Genomic DNA, 23,023 nt, shown 5'->3' on the forward strand with positions numbered 1-23,023 from the left:
ACTGAATCCAAGAATGTCCTTAAGGACTAACAGACCCACAATCAAAAGCTTTACTGTTTGTTATGACTCCTGCATGAGACTAAGAAAACAACTAGGTTTAAATCTGCATACAAGAATTTGCCCAAAGTACAATACTAAACTTAAGGTCATAATACAGCTTTAGTTGAAAAGAATAAAAGTTACTGTATGAAAATGAAATGTTTAATTGAAATGTTCTTGAGATATGTCAGATTAAACATCTCTGAGAGTTTTTCCTGTCGCATTTGGATTGGGTTTTTGTAAGGCACATATCTTTGTAAAACTAATTTGGAAAAAATTGTCAGAAACAATATACAAATAAAACTGAATTCAGTTAAAGCAGCATGTTTTTTGTATAAACATTCATACCCTGTCTGTTACAGTGCCACCTAGACACTTCTGATTTAACGTCATTATATTCTCTTCAAAATAACTACATTTACCAAGCTAATGCAGTTAATGTGCATGCCTGTACTTAAATAAAACAAAAAATAACATGCTATTTCTTTAATTTTTCTACTAGTAGTCTGTCTCATTCTCCCTCAGGCTCAGTGCTGTACATTTTATAAGTGAAACACTGCCATCTATGGCTTGACAAGTGTGTATGGCTCAGAGTGGCCAATTTTACCTGCATTGTACACAAATAAAAAGTATGTAGTGTTACATCACAGCATGATGATTGTTTATTTGCTTTTACTATTGGACATATTTATTCATTATTTAAGAGTAGCTACAACATCATGGCCCGGTTTCACAGACAGGGATTAGCCTAAACCAGGATTAGGCTTTAGTTCAATTAGGGCATTTAAACAGCTTTTATAAACGTTCACTAGAAAAAAAACATTACTGGTGTGCATCTTGAGACAAAACAATGGCACTGACATCTTTTAAAATATGTCAGTGCAAGTTACTTTCAGTCAAAACAGCTCAAACATGCATTTTAGTCTAGGACTAGACTTAAGCCTCGTCTGTGAAACCAAGGGCATATTGTTTAAAGATAAAAATTTGTGACATGGATGTAAGTGATGAGTGTTCAGCACAGCAGATTTATAAGAGGTAGCTTTTAATAGGTACAGATTTGTATTCAGGGGGCATTGTACATAGTATTCTATTCTCTAAAATCAGTTTAATCTGTTGCCACACACTCATAACTATTGGATTGAAGGACTGTTACAAGTCTAGTCTGGTGGTTTACAGAATGAGTTTAATCTTTTTAAAAAAAAGTTCAAGAAGTAGAAAGAAAAAAGAGCAACCATCTTCATCACCATCATTATTTAAAGACCATCTTAAAGTGTTAACTTTTCAAAAATAATAAATATTACTATTTGACCACAATGAGTGTTCAACACAGAACATTAAGAGTGGCAGGAGTGATTTGCTTTTTGGTGGAGTAAAAACATTAAAGTATCTTAAGTGTAGCTAAAGTGTTTTTTTTTTTTTTTTTTTTTTTTTAAGTTTGAACACCACTTGATTAGACAAAAAAACACTGTTTAGCATAATAAAACAAGAGAACATTCACATGAACAGTCTGATTAGCATAAAACATCAATCTTATAAATTAAGTTTAAAAGGCTACATTCTTTAAAGACATGATTTTAATGGCAGTGATGGGTATCAACACTCCCTTCAATGAGTCATTTTAAACCATATTTTACCTTGTCTTTTTATACCACCAAGAAAATCATGCTGTTAAAAAAAAGCTTTGTCTCACTCTCAGAGAGAGAGAGAGAGAGAGAGAGAGAGAGAGAGAGAGAGAGAGAGAGAGAGAGAGAGAGATGCTCTGAATATTATCAATTCTCATTGCACAGAAAAGTATCATATTAACACAAATTTTTAAAACTGGACTACTATGGCATAAAAGTTCCATTTGTTTCTTTTTCAAAAAGACACTATAAAAGTTATAGTACCTTTTCAGGCTTTTCAGACACCAAAGTCACAATAACAATGACACAATTTGTGTTTCTGTTTAAATTTATATATATATATATATATATATATATATATATAAAAACTATTCTGAGGCTTTTAGAGAATATTAGATCTCATGCTTTCACTCATTTTGTGGTAGTTTTCCAAACTTTGATTAGCCAATTCTGGACTGATTCTGGCCTGTCAGTGGCAGAGGTCTCTTCAAGAAGTCAATAAATCCAGGTGTACTCTAAATACACTGCCATACAACTAGCCCTTTACGAATCTACCTAAAAATGAATGGTTCACCCCAAAAAATATAATTCTGTCATCATTTACTCACCCTCATGTCATTCCAGCTTTGTAACATCAGGGCAAGTACATTTTTGGGTGAACTATACCTTTAAGACTTAAGTTTATTTATAGCAAAACAGCACGTGGTTCGATAATATATCAATACATTACAGGATTCTTAATATTTAGAAGATATAGGTTGAAGGACAACGCTAAATGACACAAGCCCTGAGACACAATGTACGATGGTCCAACGTGTTGGCTCTGTCCTATGGATCAGGCTGCAATTGCAAGTCAACTCCCGCCCAGTCAATAAGCAGCCAGAAACAAAGTGACATCATCAGCTCCTGTGAGTTGTGTACCAAAGTCGACTGCCCTTAACTTCTTCCAACGGGTGTAGTTATGACACCAATGTTGTGTTCTTAAGTACTTTTCCACTCATTTTCCTTGTCCTCTTAAGTCATTTTCAATTTATTTTGTTTTAGTGCTGAAGCAAAAAGTTTGTTGCAATGTTAATGTCATTATTAGAAGCTCTGAGAGCTTCTTGGGCATCCATTCTTGAGAATCCCATCTCCATTAATCTTGCAACCTAGTGATAAAAGCACAGTATCAATAAAAAGTTAGTATAGGATAAATAAAAAGTTAGAATCTGGCAAAAATGGTTGAATCTGACAACACATGAGGCTAAACAAATCTTCCTGATTGAAGGTGTAATTAATAAGGTGTGATAAAAAAAAAATAAAAATCAGTATTTGAGATTGTCATATGACCTCACCTGTTCCTCGACCACAGCTGTGTTATCTGGCGGGTGTGTATAGGGGGGCTGCTGTGGCTGAGGACCCTCTTGGTGCCGGTTCTGTCCTCTGTGCCGTAAAGTAGGGAAGAGTCTGTTCCAATTCAGGAGACCTGTCTGCTGTGGACAGTCATTAATGACAGGAAATAAACATCACAATTTAAAGTCTCCATGAAATCAGAATTAACATTTCCTATTTTTATGGAATATTGCAGTATTTATTATAAATTATTTATCCATGGACATCATTTTCTTTTATTCATTTTTTTAAAAAAAAATTAATAACAACAACATCTCTTCTCTGATCACCGGAAACTTTTCCCAATGTACAAAATCAAGTCTCAACCTACATTACATGTTTCAATCAGATATTAGGGATGTCACAGTGAGGAAATTTTCTAACTGGTTAATAAACTACAACAATACTGATTAAAAATTTCAATTGAAATGAGCACTTGTTTTTCGCTTTGACTTTCAAATTAGCGAGGGGCAACAATGGTGCTGGTAGTTAGTGCCCTACGCAGACTGCATACTCAGTGTATAGGGAGCAGTGGTAGTCCACACGTTTTATAAGAAAATATATTTTTCAGTGACGCTCAGGAAATGTTGCGCTTTTACTTTTCACTTTGATGGCAAATTCTCCGCCATCATCTTGTCAGTCATCTCTCCTTGCTCTCCTCACATGACAAGTGAACTGACTCCTGCTGCACTGTTCTGCGACTCTGAAGCTTGTGCTGTATGGAGCTTATGCTTTCAGTTTATAATTGTAGCATCTAGCACACGGTTCATTTCTAAAAACCATTTAGAAAACCAAAACAACAGTGGGAACAGTTTCATGGTAATCTACTGCAGCAAGCCTATCAGATATGCAAATAATTAGGGTTGGGTATCATTTGAATTTTAGCAATTCCGATTCTGCTTATCGATTCCAATTATTAACGAGTCCAAGGTAAGGTAACAAAAAGGTCATACATTTAGATAAATATATTTATTTTGTGTCTTTTTGCAAAACATTCTGTTGCAACTGAATACCATTAACAAAAACCAACAACATAAAGAACATTTACCCAAGAAACTTTTGCCAATGGTTTTAACAAATATACCACAGCAAAAACAAGACTAACTACTAGACTAACTAAATATGAATTTCAAACATTAAAGACAAATAAACAGTCAGTAATAAAATAAGAACAAATAAACAAATTAGCAAAAGCATAAATAAACAACTGAAAGTTCAGGTACAGAAATTAATCCTTTTTAAAGTTACAAAATGTATTCAGTTAAGATCAGTGGATGATTTTCTTTTGTTCTTTAATTAGCATTAATAAGACGGCTTGAGGGAGAGTAAATCATGGGATAATTTTCAATTTTGGGTGAACTGTCCCAAAATTGACGGAGTATTTTGAGTCTCTTTCACAGTGATAAGAAAAAAAGCAAGGTGGTATCGCCGGCGTGACCGCTGACTCCAGAGTTTTGAGACAAAACCTACTGTGTTTACAAGGATATTTTGACAATTTTGCGTATATGTGTCCTTTCAAGGCAAGAAGACGCAAATGAGCACAGTATTCACACATTATATGAGGCTTTCTGTACGCGCTTAAGGGCCCTTCACGTCACATCTATTGTACGCTCAAGTACGCACAACAAGCATAATTCGAGTGTCTTATTAAATCCCTGGTTCTCGGAAATTTGGAACCGGTTTTAAAACAGAACTGGTTCTCAATACCCAACCCTAGCCATTATAGGCCAGAAAAGACAATTGCAATTTCTGTTTTATGCTGACTTTAAAGACAGTATAGTTGTTATAGTTGTTGAGTTGAGTTCAGTAATAGAGGTAGTTTTTTTTTTTTTGTCTCTCTACATTCAAAAACTTCCATAAAAGAAAGACTGAACAACCTGTCAGCATGATCCCAACAAGACTTATACATTTACCAGCTACAGCGCAAGCAGTGTCTAGTCCTAAATTCATAGCAATATATACAGTAGAACTCAGTCACATGAGTGAAAAAAAGTCCTAATATTGGGAAATAAGAATGTTCTGTGCTGATTGTCCATAGCATTTAAAAAAAATAAAACAGCTTTCTCATTTTCAATTTCATTTTCATCATGGACAAAATTATCTGCTTGTATCAGACATCTGTGTTGAAAACATGTGGGTATCTGTTTGTTCACAGGAAACCATTAACTTCCTCTTGTTCAAAAACATTTTGAGAAAATAGATGGAAAAAAGAAAAACAAGATATATTGCCTAATATCTTGTCTGATCTGAGTCATGGAAATATGTAAATAGAGCTAGTTCAACTCATTAGAGTTTTGGTTTCTACACCTCTGATAAGGAAAACATTTCTGGAAATGTATGCTCCATCACCTCTTAATCACCTCTTTATTTAGTTGTCTATTCAGACATTTTATTTTAAACAAAAATCTGATTCTCAATTTATCCAGAATAAATTGAGAACTTCATTAAAATGCTAAAAATACATAAAATCAAGAAATCATATTTCTTTTATTTTTTCCACTCAATAATTGTTTTTGATACTTAAAAAAAAAAAAAAGATTAAAAACAAACTGTTCTAAACCATGGCCCTAAGTGAGATAAGATGCCCTTATCTCTTGTAAAAGTGAAAAAGGAATAGCTTCATTTTTATATTCAGCTGACCTTCAGATAACTCCTAGTTTCTTAGGCTAGTTCTTCTGTGTCATATGAGGGGGTAGTGGAATAGCCTTGTGGTTAAAGCTATGTACTGATAGCTGAAATGCCATAGTTAAGTCATTTAACATTGAAAATTTCCAGAGGGACTGTCCCTGTAATAAAAGTACTGTAGAAGTACCTGAGCCTGCTGTTGCTGTGCATTTCTCCTGAAGTGTGCCAGCTGAGACAGGAGCAGTTGCTGGTCCAGCATATCCATCCTCTGCTGTCTCTGGATGTCCAAAGTGGCGCCCATCCCCAGCGGAGCCTCTGCAGTGGGCTCAGAATCTGAGAGGACAGGCTCTAGGAGCACAGAACCACATCTGGCCACCCATTCTGGCACACGCAAGTACTTCTGGACCGCCAACTTATTACTGTAATACAACATGCCTGCGATCTGGAATAGAGTGATTGTAACCGCTTACCATTCAAACATGACAGTAACGCAACACAACAAAAAGCAATAGAACCCATTTTAATCAATGATGTTGTAATGAAGTCCCAGAGAGTAAAATGATGCCAGTATTTATGACATACTCCAAGCGTTTGCGCTACTTCTGACAACAGGACTAATGGATTAGGAACAGTGTAGATAGCTTCAACAGTGCAACAGTGGGACTTCAGAAGTAAAAAAACAAAAAAAAATTTTTTTTTTTTTTTTTTAAGCAATAACATGCAAATCTCTAAAGACAAATCTACAATGAGCCAGAATAATGAAACCATCAAATCAAAAGACCTAATATGTCTATTAGTTTCGAAGATATCTACTGTATATGCTAATATACTTCTAAAAGTTGACAAATATTTTTCTCATCCATGAAAATGGATTAAACACACTGGCAGCTCATTTTGCTAGCAGAGACAATGCTCTCTAAAATGAGTAAGTCTCTTCCCAACACCACCTGTCAATGACTAGCATTAGCAAACCATGTTTGTTTTTTTTAATTGCAACGGGGCCGGAACAAAACACTATAGTTGGCACTCAAATGACGCACTATACACTATGCACTCAACCGTGTAGTGTATGAATTTTACAAGGTTATTTTGTCATTCAACATCGGGGCCTGATCACCCCTCCCCCTCCGCTGCGTAATTAAAGCCGCGACAGTTGAGGGCATGAAGTTTCCAACATTCCATTTGTGACCCTGGACCACAAAACCTCATAAGGGTCAATTTTTTTAAATAAATAAGCTTTCCAAGATAAAACTATTTGAAAATCTGGAATATGAGGGTGCGAAGAAAATCTAAATATTGAGAAAATCGCCTTTAAAGTTGTCCAAATTAAGTCCTTAGCAATGCATATCCAGGCACAAAAATACATTTTTTATATATTTACAGTAGGAAAATTTACAAAATATCTTCATGGAACATGATCTTTACTTAATCTTAATGATTTTTGGCATAAAAGAAAAATCGATAATTTTGACCCATACAATGTATTGTTGGCTATTGCTACAAATATACCTGTGCGCCTTACGACTGGTTTTGTGGTCCAGGGTCACATTTGTTTTTTTTTGTTTTTTTGGTTAATTACATGATCCAGGTATTTAAAGTGTACTTTTTCTATTTGGCATTTTCAGAGTGAACACACTTACTCACACTATTTATGCTACAAAATGGAATAGAACAGTGCACAAGTATACGAATTAGGATGCACCTTATTTATATAAAAACTGACAAGTTTCAATAAGAAATGCCACAGAAAATTGCATCAAAGACTGAATATTACCCAAGACAGTTCACTTGTATTGTTATATGGCACTCTAGTAATAGAAGTCCCGCCTTCACGGAACACAAAACACTATTATACATTATTTACTTAAAACACATACTTATTTATATTTCAAATTTGCACACATCATAACTGTACATACAAATTGTCTATATTATTATATATTGTTTTTTGCTTTTTTTGCACTTTGTCTGTCTTGTATATTTGTATATTATTCTTTTATTCTTTTTATTATCTGTGTCTTGTCTTGTCGCTGTCACTCTGTTGCACTGTGGAGCTTCTGTCACTAAAACAAATTCCTAGAATGTGTAAACATACCTGGCAATAAAGCTCTTTCTGATTCTGATTCTGATTCAAAATAAAACAGCCAATCACAACTGCTGCTAGTAGCTCTGGTTTCCACAGAAACCTGAGCCTCACGCTTGGGATACGCATTAGTTGGACCAACCTCAAATGTTCTTTTTTTTAATGTTCTTTTTTTTTTTTTTTTGAGATTTAGTTAATCAGCAGTTTAGCCAGGAGTTTTTGAGATTTTGGTATTTCCCCATCTAAATAGATTGAGAGTTGGTCTGGCATGGCTGAAATAGGGGCATTGCAAATATGGCCGTCCAGTGAACCAAAGAACAAAAATTGAATTCCTACAGTGAATTCCTATAGTACTTAGGGCTGGGCGATATGGCCAAAAAGTCATATCTCTGTATTTTTTGGCTAAATGGTGATATACGGTATGTATCTCGGTATTTTCTACATTTTTCTATTTGGATTTAGAAAAAAATAAATAAATAAAAAATCTGTATTTACTTTTTTAAAAATCTTAACTTAACATCCTGCCTAATGTTGTCCTACAAAAAGTGTTTATACTGAAAGCTATTAATACAAATATAGTGAATGTAACCATGTAGTCTGGCACACTAATCGGCCTACAGTATGTGCAAAAAAGAGAAAGTTACTTTACATTCTAACATTGTAACATTACAATCTAAAAATAAAAATAATGCTTTCTAAAGCAGAAGTTGAATTCACTAGACTAAAAATTAAAATAAAAACAAAAGCACAGACTAATTAGCTATATAGGCTATTATATATATATATATATATATATATATATAGTTACTGCTATCATAAAAATACACTGTAAAATTATGGCGATCCCATTCTATTGAGCTCCGTCTGTTTGGCGCGAATGCGCACGGCGGCCCTCGTTCACAGAAGTCTATGAAGTTTAGAGGAGAATGAGATTCGCTAGCAGAAGGCTCGTCCACTCCTGACAGCAAAATGGAAATATTTGTATGACTTTCTAACATTTACAGATGGAGAATATACCTGTGAAATGTAAGTTATGCGCTTAGGAAAACACCACATCACAAAAGCATTAAACAGCGCAAATGTCAGCACATGAATCTGTCAGAGCATCCGACGGGGCAAGCCGCTTTAAACGATAGGCCTACGTGCCAAATTGTAATATGCATTTCCCCCACAGCAGCACTCTGCAACGTCCACCGCTGTTTTTCAGATGCTCTTGTTTAAAACTACTGTATATCGGTATCGCCTCATTCCGTATCGTATATTAAAAATATATCGGTATATCGTACAACCTCGATATACCGCCCAGCCCTAATAGTACTACAGTGAAATGCAACATGACCCATAATTATAAAGTGAAATCCACCAATCTAAGAAGTTGCTGTTACCATGGGAATGGACATTGTAGCAATCTCTAATGGTAAATCATCCTATAGTATTTTTAGGAAGGTAGCTAATCTCCTGATCAAAAATCGCTGCTGTAATTGAATTTCCATGGTATCAGCGATTTCTCATATCAGTGGATCTCGCTTTATGATTGTGGTTCATGCTGATTTTCACTATGCGCATGTAAACAAACTTACCATTTCAGATCAAAACAAGCAAACACAGAAATGTAATGTGATGCAGTCTACTTGAGCTGTTATACTTACAAGTCCACTACAAGCAACAATCCACATGTAGGCACTTGAGGTCAGGAGCTGATAACAAAATAACAGAACAACAGAAGAAATTCAGATCTACAAAAAAGAACACTTCCACACATCTCAAAACAGCAACACTAATTTACATACAACCAGCCCTAACTGCATCCATAAACAAGTGCATGATATAAAGAAACATTTTATTCGATGCAAGAGTGGAACAAAACACTCAAGCATTAACTTAATGAAGCCAAATTATCTATTATTACAAGATTAAAATACGTTCGTTAGTTTTAAGTGGGTTTGTTAAAGCCACGCTTGTGTATGCAGGACTCCAGATCGTGATGAATCTTTAAATAATCAAAAGTCATGAACTCTTGTCTGTTTTTCTACTGAGTAAATGAGCAACTTCATCAGTTATCATTAATATCGCAAAACGGCTCAGAAACACCCAACAGAGCAAAAACCACAATGAATAGGTTCACAGGTACTACATGATTTCCCATGAGTCTTAAGCCTGTTATCTTATTTGTGGCTTCTACTTTTGCAAAAGGGTGTTTTACCCATCGTCGCTTGCTTGCGAAAAAAGGTGCCAGTAAATGTCACTTAATATCTTGAGATCTCATGCAGCAGTGGCTTTAACTTTTTATTTGTAGCTTTTGTGATAAAGTAGCAAAATGAAAAATCTTACAAAAAATGTGTGTAGGATTTTTTTAATTGCAGTATGAGCTCACCTGTGCACCCACAATGTATGTCAGAGACTTGTTTGTGATTGAGATGTGGCCAAGCAGCTGAGTGACCTGAACACGTGGGATGGTGTTGTAGAAAGGCACAAAGAGAGCAAAGACTGGGCCCAGCCTGAGAAAGAGAGAGAAAGAGAAGAAAAAAAAGTTAGAAACAAAAAAAATCACTTAAAGTCAATCCTTAACCTTACTGACAGTGTGGCATATGATGTGTCAATGACATATGATCAATAAGACAAAATCTTCATATGGTTTTGAAAAAAAAAGGGGTTATTAGAATAGGTTTTGATGCTTAAAAGTTCAAAAACATTATTTTTCACATATTTTTCACTGTTGCAGCACCTCTCTTCCCAGTCTGTCAGTAATGGCCTGTTTTCATTCCTGTCTCCATTAAGCCCCTCCATCCCAAAAGCACAATGTGCTCTGATTGGTTGGCTAAACTAATGTGTTGCGATTGGTCAACCACTTTGAGCAGGTTTCAGAAATGTAACCACAAGATTCAACAAACCACTAACACAATTCAACCAGACCATGCCCCCTTTTTTGTGTATGATATATTTTTACTTGTGGGTGCAGGACACTACAGTTCATTTATGTAAGTGAGGATAGCAAAATAAAGTAAACTGTCCCAGGTGAAAAAAAGTACATCTCTATAATGTACTTAAAGCGCTCTATTTTCGTGCACTAATTTGGTACTTAATATACTAAAAATTCTTCTTTAGTACTTCTTAAGATAATCTTAAGAACATCTAAGTGTACTCAACTATGCTATTTTGAGACACCATGAAATATGAACTAAAATGTGCTTATAATATACTAACTCTGTATTTAAAAAACATATTTAGATATATTAAGAACAAAATTAGTGCGTGAAAATAGAGCACTTTAAGTACATTATAGAAGTGTACTTTTTTTTCACCTGGGGTGACATATTATACCCAAAAATTCTTCATACAGTGGACTACCAGTAAAATTGATAAAAATTTAAAACCAAAAATTATTCAGAAACTTTGACCTGACCAAGTTTTGCTTAAGTGTTATCTGACATAATTAGATAAATTTTTTTCTGACACAGTTTAACTCTGAGATCTTGTCATATTTTGGTTTGACTGTACCTTTATAATACTTCACATAATACACAAATAATAGAGGAAGCAGAGTAGCGCCGTAGTTCAAATGCATGTTTCACAGACATAAGCAAAATATGTAAAAGTCGCCAAAGGTGTTAGATAAGCTCTGTGGTAAGAAGACGGAAAGAAGATGAGCCAACAACATGAACGTCAAATTCTTAGTACAATGTACAGTGAAGCAACAGTGATTACAAAATTCAGAATATGGTTTTCATCAACCATTTGGTGCAGATAGGAAAATGGGATAACTGAGGATGCAAACTAGTGTATCAATTAAGACAAGAAATATATTTACTTACATAATTACTTATTTTCTCATTGCCATTTTTACTACCTTTGTATTGTTTCCATGATTATAAAAAATATGATAGGATTTGTGCAATTACTAGCTCACTTAGTTTTAAAATGTAATTTGTAGTGACGTACAAAAATAAATGTTTCTAAATGACGTATTCTTTGATACAGATTAAAAGTAACAGATATAGCTTATGTAAAATGTCTGGATTTTTGAGCGAAAGCCACAAGATTTTCACTTCCCCCTATATACGTAAGCAGCCTCCCCACACTACGAGTAAAAAAGAGTGAGGTCAAAGGAAAGAGAGGAACAGAGTAACAGACCGTTAGAAAGAGACAGGAAGAGATGCTGAACTCTCACTTTGGCCACATTTTATTCTGCTACTTTTTAAAAGTGAGATTTGATATAGAGACATAGCACCAACGTCTGACTGAAAATCTTCTCTTTGCTATCTGGTGAGTAAATAATTTCATTAAATTATAGATAAAAAGGGCAGATGAGATAAAAGTATATATGTTTTGGAAAATTAATGTGTGAAATCAAGCCCAAACTTTACAAAAATGTTTCAGCAAATATCTTATATACTTTTATGGTGACCATGTCTGCAATTATTGGTTACTTTACACAAAAGTGTTTTCAACATTGATAATACTAAGAAATGTTACTAAATCAGCAAATTAGAATAAATTTATGAAGGATCATGTGACACTGAAGACTGGAGTAATGGCTGCTTTGCCAGAACAGGGATAAAATAACATTTTAAATGATATTAAAATTTAAAACAGTTACTGTAAAATTGTAATTTAAAATTGAAACTGTATTTTTGATCAAATAAATGCAGCCTTGGGGAGTATAAGAGACTTCTTTTTTAAAAGTTGTACAGACCCCAAACTTTTGAGTGGTAGTGTATATATTATACTACTTGCTTCTGTCTTTTCAGTGAACTCTCCTGTGTATAACTATGATGAATCCAGATTTCGACCAAAACTGCACCAACTTGTACAACCATCGTCCAGTGGCACGAGTTCTCATACCTCTGGTCTATTCCATCATATGTCCAGTGGGACTTTTAGGAAATGCCCTGGCTCTTCATGTGGTTATCTCCAAAATCACCAAACTTAATTCAACCACTCTTTATTCTGCCAACCTGGCTGTGTCCGATATCTTATTCTGCCTGTCGCTTCCCTTACGAGCCGTTTACTACGGCCTTGGTTTCCACTGGCCCCTGGGGGAAGGACTGTGTAAAGCCACAGCACTGCTCTTCTATGTGAACTGCTACTCTGGGGTTTACTTCATGACCTGTCTGTCAGTCGATCGTTTTTTGGCGCTGGTGTTTCCTCTGAGGCTGGTGAAATTGAGAAAGGCAAGAAATGCGCGGTTTGTGTGTCTGGCCACATGGCTGCTGGTGTTGGCCCAGACATTGCCTCTCCTGACAATTAACTTGACTAAAACGGAGCATGACAACAGCATCACCTGTATGGAATACCCCAATTTTGAGAGTGTTTTTTCAAAAGGGCTGCCGTACATGCTGATCATGGGAGTAGTTCTAGGCTTTGGCATCCCAGTGGTGATAATCATCGCTTGCTATTCCATACTGACCCATAAACTAAATCTTGCAGCAAAGTCAAACCGGCTGACCGAACGTTCTGGAAGACCAAAAAAGCAAAAGGAGTGATCGCAGGGGTGGTTTTTGTGTTTGTGGTGTGTTTCAGCCCATACCATCTTGACCTCCTGCAATACATGATCCGGAAACTTTACTACGAACCGGACTGCATGGAGCTACAGTCCTTCCAGATATCCCTGCATATTACGGTGTGTCTTATGAACCTGAATTCATGCCTGGATCCCTTCGTTTACTTCTTTGCGTGTAAAGGCTATAAGCAGAAGGTGATAACGATGATGAAGTGGCAGGCTGGCACCCACTTCTCCAGTGTTGGAAGAACCTCGCCTGAAAGTTCAGGCACAGGTGATGTGCACGGCACACGCCGCAAAAACAACCAAATAAAAATGAACACTATTAGAGAAGGTCTGTAAAACTGTTACCGACAAAAGCCGACATTAGGTGATGAAAAATCACAACAAACTCATATGTGAGGCCAAAATTGAGGGTTAAAATCCACTAACAAGGCTGAACACCCGAGTATACTTCATCTTCCGCATTCTGCTCCGTCTTGCGCACAGTTGAGCGTGCAAGCCTTTCAAAGTACACTCATTTGTCCGTGAGCGCGGAAAGACGCGTTTGGCATGCACGCACTCACTAGTGGACTTTATTTTCAAGCGCTCAAGTCACTCGCACATGCTCTGTTGCATGCGCACCGTCAGCACGGTCACAAAAATTGGGCTGCACGCGGACAGGGTGTGCGGACACCAAATGTGTCCCTCAACATTTGAAACAGCACACACCTCATGAAACAGGTGGACGCTAGGCAAGCACTGGCATCCGAGTTGAGAGAGAAAAAAAAAATAATCACAGCAAAAAGACTTTTTCATTCAAAATTTAATTGTTAAAGGCATAGCTGACCAAAAATGAAAATTCTGTCAATATTTACTAACCTATTTTTACTAACTGCATGACTTTCTGTCTTCTATGGAACATAAAATAAAATATTTTGAGAAATGTCTCACCAGTGTGTGTTTTTCGCTAACATTCTTCAAAATATCTTCTTTTGTGTTCCACAGAAGACAGAAAGTCATATAGGTTTGGAATGACATGAGGATCATTTTTGGGAGAGCTATCCCTTTAATGAAGAACAGATAATGGTTTATCCAAAAATCCGTTTGAAAATTGCAAAATACAGCAGTTAAACTATATCAAAAAGCTGTTTTTATTGTGAAAAAGTGAGTGTGGATGAATCAACCAAGATGTCCAAAGTCAAGCTGAGAGATGATGACACATGAAACATGTACTTTGCGGATTTCTTAAGACTTTTAAAACATCTTTTTTTTTTTTTTTTTTTGATTGACTGGTGCATGACATCATCTTAGCTTAGTGCTGTAATTACAGATGATCAAGACAGAGGTCAAATCAATCTTTCTTATCAAGGAAAAGTAAACCACTCTATGCAAGTCTATTATAAAGAATTGTTTGAAAGCTAGTAGTACAACTAATAACTTGAAATAAGAGTGTACTTCACTTTCACAAGATGTTATTGTTGTACTCATTTCAACATGTATTTCATATATCGGTGAAGTAAAGAATACTTTCACAACAATACAATGAAACAGGAAAGTTAATCCAAATGACAATGCAAAAATGGGAAGTTGATGTTCTACAGGAAACACAAGAACTGCACTTTCACGTACAGACAGTGTTGCAGAAATTAACAGTAATACATTCTGTGCTTGCAGCACACAGTAAATGCACAGAACAATACTGGTGAAAATGCCTAATAATTTGTAAAGAGCTAAACATGGTATAGAAAGTCATGTTACTCACAGTCCAGCTGGAAGAACATCCACCTGAAGTTCAAACATGAAACGAAGAGCCTCTGTCAGCAGCAAGTCCACAAAAGCAGACAGAATCCAGGCTCCAAAAAGGAAGGACTAAACATGGTCAAAAATATAACAATGTTTTAGGTGTACAGCATCATGGCATTTTAACAAATAAAAACAGAGTGTAAATTCATTAGCATGTGAATAGGTGAGCACATTAAAGGAAATATTTGGTAACATGCATGTGAAGTCTTTTGTTTCATTAAAAAACATAGTATAGTATTTGAACAACGTACATTCTAAATGTCAAAAATGGTAGGTGGATCCTGTTACAGAACAAGAAGGCACGTCCAGGCACTCACATAGTTAGAAAGGTAAAAAGCTTTTATTTTAAGAAAGGGCTCCATCTTGAAAAAAACACCAACGTGTATCAGCATATCAGTGTATCGGTACATTCTAAATGCTACCAAAATGTAGTCAACTGATTGCCAGATAAGATGTATGTGCTCCAAGTTTCTATTTGACCTTTTTCCGTTTGACACTTTATCTTGAACTGGTAGGTGTGTTCAGCACTATATTGGTATTTTTGAGTGTATATCAAATTTATCCTGAAATTATATTATAATTAGGGCTGTCAATTAAACACATTAATTTGGTGTGATTAATTATGTAAAAAATAACTTTAAATAATTTACAGGCCCAGACCTGTATGTCATCTCACATTGCATGCAGTTTAATTACAAACATGATGCAGAGCAATGACTGACTGCGCTGATGAAGCCTATTAGAATGCATTTAAAATGCAACTAAAATTTAAGAAACGGGGGCAAAAAATGGCCCTGTATGGGTTTTTGTCTTATATTAATTTCATAAAGTTTAGCAATATCACAGAGTGCTGTTTTTTCCCAAATATCTGTACGATTGCAAATGTGACATTGATTTTACACAACAATTCAAGAAGGTAATATTGTGTTACATTTTTGACAAAATATTCTGTTTTTGCTGAATTTCACCAATGAAAATAGTTTAAAAAAAAGCCACAGCAGAACTGTTGTGCGTCTCTAAACAACCAGAGAGGTGTTTCATTACTGTATGAATCTTCGGTTTTTAAAGGGGGGGTATAATGCTATTTCATGTATTCTGACTTATTTACACTGCTAAAGAGTTGGATTCTCATGCTAAACATGGCCAAAGTTTCAAAACATGAGTTGGATGTATGACGGAGTATTTCTGCTCCACAAATTCTCTTCCAAATCCTCACAGGATTCAGACTTTTTTTTTTTCGAGTCAACAAGGTCGGAATTCCTTGTACGGGCACTTCTCCCAGAAGGGCGCGCGCACACACGTGGACCTGAGTGAGTGCACAAGAGCACGCCCATCAACGCGCGTTCGGGTTTATGGAAGTCATCGGCAGCACTGCACAGGTCACAGGACTGCACGAAATCAACAATGATTGGCAGAAACTGTGTGTGATACCCCCCCTTTAACAAATCGAGTGAGCCATTAATTCAGTGATCTATTCATAAAAATGTCAATTGGTCATATGATTTGTTCCAGAATGAATCAGCCATTTGAAATGAATCGTTTGAATGAATGACTGAATGACTTACTCATTAAGACAGTGACTTGCCACCACCTACTAGTGGTTTCATGTTTAGAGTATCATTTCATTTTTCATTCATATTCATGCCATCTCTGAGCTGCATTAAACAGTCTTAATGTACCTAATGTACCTGAAATGTACCTGATATGTACTAAAATGTTCCTAAATGCCACTTCAGATGCAGCTTCTGAAAAAAATATTTTGGCCACATTGTAGCTTTAAAAGTTTATGTGTAATAAATTCTGTTGAATTAAATTATTTCTTTTTAAAGTTACTTTTTTGTAATGTCTATTCAATGACTTTCTCATCTAACACAATAATGACTATAATAAGGGTTAGTTCACTCAAAAATGAAAATTATGTAATTAATTACTCACCCTCATGTAGTTCCACACCCGTAAGACCTTCGTTCATCTTTGTAATACAAATTAAAATATTTTTGATAAAATCCGATGGCTCAGTGAGGCCTCCACTGACAGCAATTTAATTTACACTTTCAATGCCCAGAAAGGTAGTAAAGACATATTTAAAACAGTCCATGTGGCTATAGTGGTTCAAACTTAATGTTATGAAGTGACGAGAATACTTTTTGGGCGCCAAAAAACAAAATAACGACTTTATTCAACAATTTCCTCTCTTCCAGGGCTATGTTTACAAACAGAAGAAGACTCAAGTTCAACATAAAACAGTTCATAACTGTCTGCAGATTTCGACACAGAGGATAAATTGCATTTTTTTGCACAACCTTACTTATTCGAACCAGAACGTACAGAGAATGAACTAAAACAGATGGAAGAGGCTGCAACACAACCACAGTCACAAGGTTCTGAAAGACAGAGAGCAATGGAGAGCTGGTGGTGTAGATGTCATCAGTGCCAAGTGATGCCTACTGAACAGGAGAGCGTGTTCTGCATTGATTGTGATATTGTCATGCCACAGCTTGAAAGTTTGGATAATTCAGAAGATGAGACGACACATGTATCTCGCTTCACCACACGCATGCGTCGTGGTGCTCTCGTGAACGCGCGTCAGAGACTGATACGGAAGAGAGGAAATTGTTGAATAAAGTCATTATTTTGTTTTTTTGGCACACAAAAAGTATTCTCGTCGCTTCATAACATTAAGGTTGAACCACTGTAGTCACATGAACTGTTTTAAATATGTCTTTAGTAGCTTTCTGGGCACTGAAATTGTAAATTAACTTGCTGTCAATGGAGGCCTCACTGAACCATCAGATTTGAAAAAAAATATCTTCATTTGTGTTCTGAAGATGAACGAACGTCTTACGGGTGTGGAACAACATGAGGGTGAGTAATTAATGACACAGTTTTCATTTTTGGGTGAACTAACCCTTTAAAGCTAAAGTTAACAACTTTGCACTTTCCAAAAATAATTTTTTCCAATTTTTTCAATTTAATATAAAAACATTGAAAAAAACAAGACGACAGACAAAGGTGCTATCCGCTTGTTAAAGCTATAATATGTAGATTTTCACTGCTAGAGCTCGCCTATACAAAACAAAGGCGTAGCTTGATGACGGAGAGTTTGAGCGCAGAATCTTGGGAGATGTCGTCTTCACCTCACAGTCAATGGAAAAGAAACGGGACAGGACTCGGGCAGAAATCATGTTCAAGGATGAGATTATTAATGTTACTGTAATATGAAGCAGAGCAGAAGCGATTGCTAACGAGAGACGAACGTGACACGCCTCGAGAGCAGCGGAACTTTTATTATGCCGCAGACGCTGCTTCCGCTTCTTCCGGTCAAGTGTATGAAGTAACACAGCGCAGTTTATCATATTAGATACATTTGACTGTGTTGAAAATTATATTATAACTTTACTCGGTGCGTTCGCTCGGCGGCTGCTGTGAGACACTTGTTGCACACTGAAGTGAGCTAGATCGATTTTAGAATATCATATTAATAAATGCTGGGTGGCTTGTGTTGATAATTGGCATGCAATTAGTTTTAAAACGTATTGTATGATGGAGAAAATGCTGTATTACTATTGACAAAGCTACTTGACAAAATAGTGTTTTTCTCTGAGGCATGGTGAAAGCACAGTACTCTCGGAAAATCAAGAAAACTAGATTTAAACAATAAGATTAAACGTGTTAAGCTATATAACTATATAATTCGTTTTCTGTCTATAAATGTAACCAAACAGTTGTTCCCTTGTCTAATAAAACGTACTATATTAAAGCGTCTCTGGTTTTTCCATGGTTTCTACAAAATAAAACCGGAAACCGAGGGTAGTGCGGATATGACGCCGTTGACAGGCGACTCCTGGACAAGTACTGTATTCTTGGTTAAAATTTTTCTCACAATTTACAAATAGATGGAAACATTTGGGATATTGTAAGTACTCAACTGAACAAAATATAACACTGGCCTAGTGGTTTTGGGATATTTTACTGCAAAAATGTTACATATTGTACCTTTAAGTTCTGATGTATTACACTTTTAAGCTATGCTTTTAAAAACTTACAGTGTACACTACAGTCTCCATGCTCACTGCATACCGGACACCAGTATTTTAATGATTTATAATAGATTTTTAGTAGTATTACATCACATCGTGAGTGTATATTAGCACTGTTCGTTGTTTTCTTTTGGTATCCAATAGAGCGTTTGGACCAGGAAGCGGTGACACGTGATGCCAGACTTAACGAGCAGATTATTCACACCTGAGACTTACAGCAAATTTGTGGCTGCCAAACCTCCTCTCAAATATGCGGAAATTGTAGATAAGCAAACTGCTGCAGAAAGTGTCTTTCAGATCCAGGCAGATAAGCCGTCCACTCACCAGCCTCCACAACTACACGAGAGACATGGAAAACACACACAATATTAGAAATATTTCAAAATATGCTTCACATCAGTATTTTTTTTTTTTAATTCATGTGCCCTCATTTTCTTTAATCAAAATAACTTCCTCTTGCAACAACATCTCTTCTCTTTTCTTCTCTGGTGACATGTCTTCAGCACAATGACAGGCAGTGTTGTGCAAGTGAAAGTTACTGTGCAAGTTATAAAATGTACTGCAGAGCATTTTACATCCAGTAGAGGCCGTTATGATGTAGCATAATGACTGTGGGCTATCCAGGCTATCCAGTAAAATATTACTGAAAATTGATTAGTAATGCCTTACAATATAAAGTAATATGTTACTGTAATGCATTACTTTTGTAACGCGTTACTCCCAACACTGATGACGGGACAAACTGTCACTCACATGAGATCACAGCAATAGCAAACAACAACCCAATCAATTCCTGATGGACAAAACTAAGTCCCACCCAACATTTACATCACAATATATGAAGAAAAGACTATCACACCTTCTGTTTTTATGCTGACTTTAAATGTGTACATTTGATATAGTGCACTGAATTGTTCAAGTAAATTTAAGTAGATTGGTGTTATATCTCACCTGCTTGCCCTGCCTGACAGCCTGTAGGTTGTATATGAACAGATCCTGGTACTGAGGCAGAAGCACAGTCAGCAGCACAGCGAGGACTGTAGGAAGCAGCAGTAAGCTCTTGGACAGGGGTGCTTTATCTGTAGGACAGCACAGAAGTTGTATTGTTAAATTATTCGTCATGTCAAAGGATAAAAGTTTATATTCCAAATGGGGGACATATAGGTCCTTTTGGTGAATATGTGAGTACACCAAGTGCAGTCAGACATACTGGTTTACTGGTCAGTGGTATTTTAGTGTCGTTGAAATACTATTATAAAACGGTTAGTTCCTGTCCTTGATTCTGATTGGTCAATAGCTGTGTTTTATTCACGATAAAACACGGCTGTGACCGCTTCACCCAACGGTTCTGTGTATCACTACACAACACCCTTAGCAACCACTCTTAGCAACGTAAACTGTATGTTCTCAATTGATATTGTTCATTGAAGCTTACTGTATTATGTAGAAGAGTATTGTGAGAAAAAGATCGAGTGAGCGAGTTTATTACCTGCATTCAGATTTAGTATTTTCCTTCAGGTCAGTCCTATGTTCTTAATAAAAAATCTGTTTAAATGTCCGATGTATTATCTTGTCCTTTTAACAGTTAAGGAGTTTTCCCGTGACTGACAGCACTAGTCAAAGCATTTGTCAGTTGCGTCTTATTCTGTGTTCACAACAATTCAGTCTTTTCAATGTAAAAGTCTTTGCTACTGACTGACACACTCATAAAGACAGTCTTTGCCGCCATCTAATGGCGTAATAATGTAACTTCTGTTGCTGTTCACGGTTAGGGACTATTTTTTTCCAGCAGAAGGAAGGCTTTTAGTGACAGTTTACTTCATGAAAGTTGCATTGATACATATTTTTGGCTTTAATATTTGTATTGTGTGGTAACCGTTTTATAAGTAAGGAATAAGGTACGAGGCTAGTGCTGTATCGTGAATAGGTCACGGCTGAAGGGGTTGCTTACTTAAAGTTCTTATTTATATTTTGAATTAATTTTCGTTTTTATGTTTTCAGATTTCATTTTATTAGTTTTTTGTTGTTGTTGTTGTTTGTTTTAGAAATAGTAGTACATCAATGTAAACTAAATGAAAATGTGAAATGTTGCCTTGGCAGCTACATGGGAAAAAATAAGTTAGCTAACTATAATAACCCTGGTATATGTCACCACTTATATCATTAAAGTAATTATTTCTTTAATTATTGTTGAAATCTACAAAAACAAAAATTAATATCTTTAAAACAAGCTTTTCAATTCTCTATGTACCTTTGTGTTATTCATTCATTTTTGACAGCAGTGTCGAGTCTATTATTGACTAATACCAATGTTGACAAAAATTTCACTGTGCTAACAATCAGTGTAAGAAACATGGTATTCTGGCTGAAGCAATGGTTATTATGGTACTTTTAAAAAATGTAAACCAAATTTAAAATCGAAAGAAATAATTCTCCTTTTGTATTTCACAAAAGAAATAAAGGGCTTAGAACAGCTCAAGGGAGGGTAAATGAATTTTCATTATTACATCAGTAATAATGTTAACTCAAGCTCTTTGCTGGCGTTTTTCATGAAGATGGTAATTATATTGATTTCAGAGAAGAGATAATTCAGTCTCTATATGTCTAGCTCTGATAGTAAAGACTAACACATTAATATAACATGATCATTCTGTGTTATGTCGCATTTCCAAGAGCAGTACCTGGTTTCACGCCCCCAACTTTTTAAACGACAGCAACACTTCCTGTCTTAAATCATGAGCCAAAGCTAAATAATTTGAAAGCAAGGATGTTATGTGAAGTGCGATAATTATCAGGTGAAGGTCATGACGACTGAGCTTTACACAGAATGAATGACAGCAGGATCTGATCTGATCTTCATGACATGATGATTTTGAGCTGTACTTACACAATCCCCAAGAACCGGTGGACGTGAACATCATGCCACTTACACGCGGAATATAACTAAGAAGACTAACAAGATTACGTCCCAAAGGCACTCGATTTACAACGTAAAAACATTAAAAGTTAAAGAGAAATCTCGCTATGAGAAAGGGAAAGGGGAAAGGGTATCGAGGATGGTGCCTCGCAGGAGACAAACTTCTTCCACGTCACTCCTACGAAATAAGCGTTTTCTTTTACAGTAATAGGCCACTAGAGGCCGTGAGTTAGTGACTTTACCACAAGTAAGGGTTGTTTCGACTTTGTGCCACAATTCTCCAATTATGACTTAGTATTTTATCATTTTGACTTTGTTTGCCATAATTAGACCTTTTTGTCTCATAAATATGGCTTTCATGTCATAATTTTATTTTTTTGACTTAGTAGGCCAATGTCAAAATTTCGACATTTTATGTCATATGCTTTACCTAAGCATGATTTTTTTTTTTTTTTTCATGTGGCAGAAATGGGATTCCATAGTTTTGGTCAACTGTTTTTCATAACAAATTTGTTTGTCTTACAGAAACTGGTCTAAACATGGAAATGACTGAGTGATTATTCATGTTTTTAATCATCCATTGTTTTGTCTTTGATTACAATGGTTATAAATAGCAGTTGCTTATCCAATAACTATGTTTTAAAGAGTGAAAATCCAGTTTACCATTACCTTTGTAAACCCTGACTAGCATTTTAATTTTAATCATGATATTTTTTTACTTATTTTTAAACTATCCATTGTAATAAGGTAATTTAATTCAAGAACACACTTTAACATGCTAAAATAAACAGAGAAACATCTCCTCTTGCTAAGCTTAAGTTTTTTAGTTGTAAATTTACATTTATTTACAAAATTAAATTTAATTACATTTTTTCTTTACATCTACTGTATTTTGTTTAACTTTTTTGGTGATGGGGGATGGCACAATTTATTTTGAACAAGTAAATTTAATTACCACTATAAATTCATGCACAAAATTAAAAATATGTCCTTGTCTAAAATGTACACAGTTATGGATATGATGTAACTTTTTTTTAACTT

The 23,023-nt window shown here is 35.6% G+C and overlaps 2 protein-coding genes across 3 annotated transcripts; one reads left to right on the forward strand and one right to left on the reverse strand.

Annotated features, from left to right (window-relative positions):
* Nucleotides 1-1,064: 1,064 nt before the first annotated feature.
* ubac2 (UBA domain containing 2) lies at nt 1,065-22,170 on the reverse strand. 2 transcript variants are annotated; one of them, XM_051911077.1, is made up of 9 exons: nt 21,953-22,170; nt 20,017-20,144; nt 19,282-19,401; nt 14,985-15,091; nt 10,115-10,238; nt 9,390-9,437; nt 5,845-6,099; nt 2,996-3,130; nt 1,065-2,809 (listed from the first exon to the last, which is right to left on the reverse strand). In XM_051911077.1, the coding sequence occupies exons 1-9, from the start codon at nt 21,984-21,986 to the stop codon at nt 2,702-2,704; spliced, it is 1,059 nt and encodes a 352-aa protein (XP_051767037.1). In that variant the 5' UTR covers nt 21,987-22,170; the 3' UTR covers nt 1,065-2,701. The 2 variants fall into 2 exon arrangements, with proteins under 2 accessions (XP_051767037.1, XP_051766958.1); XM_051910998.1 differs by having other exon boundaries at nt 1,201-2,809; nt 2,996-3,133.
* Nucleotides 11,835-16,857, forward strand: gpr183b (G protein-coupled receptor 183b). The gene is given in 3 exon segments (XM_051910900.1): nt 11,835-12,003; nt 12,489-13,197; nt 13,200-16,857. Coding segments are annotated over 2 exon segments (1,071 nt in total). The 5' UTR covers nt 11,835-12,003; nt 12,489-12,509; the 3' UTR covers nt 13,583-16,857.
* Nucleotides 22,171-23,023: the final 853 nt, after the last annotated feature.

The sequence above is a fragment of the Ctenopharyngodon idella genome, chromosome 1 (genome assembly GCF_019924925.1).
Source record: "Ctenopharyngodon idella isolate HZGC_01 chromosome 1, HZGC01, whole genome shotgun sequence".
NCBI lineage: Eukaryota > Metazoa > Chordata > Actinopteri > Cypriniformes > Xenocyprididae > Ctenopharyngodon > Ctenopharyngodon idella.

What these genes read in the sequence shown, in the direction of transcription:
- ubac2 (XM_051910998.1), bottom strand. Translation starts at nt 21,986, where the DNA reads ATGATGTTCACGTCCACCGGTTCTTGGGGATTGT. An exon ending in CACCGGTTCTTGGGGATTGT is followed by an intron (nt 20,145 to 21,952) that starts GTAAGTACAGCT and finishes GCTGTCCTACAG; the next exon opens with ATAAAGCACCCCTGTCCAAG. An exon ending in CACAGCAACAGCAGGCTCAG is followed by an intron (nt 3,134 to 5,844) that starts GTACTTCTACAG and finishes GACTGTCCACAG; the next exon opens with CAGACAGGTCTCCTGAATTG.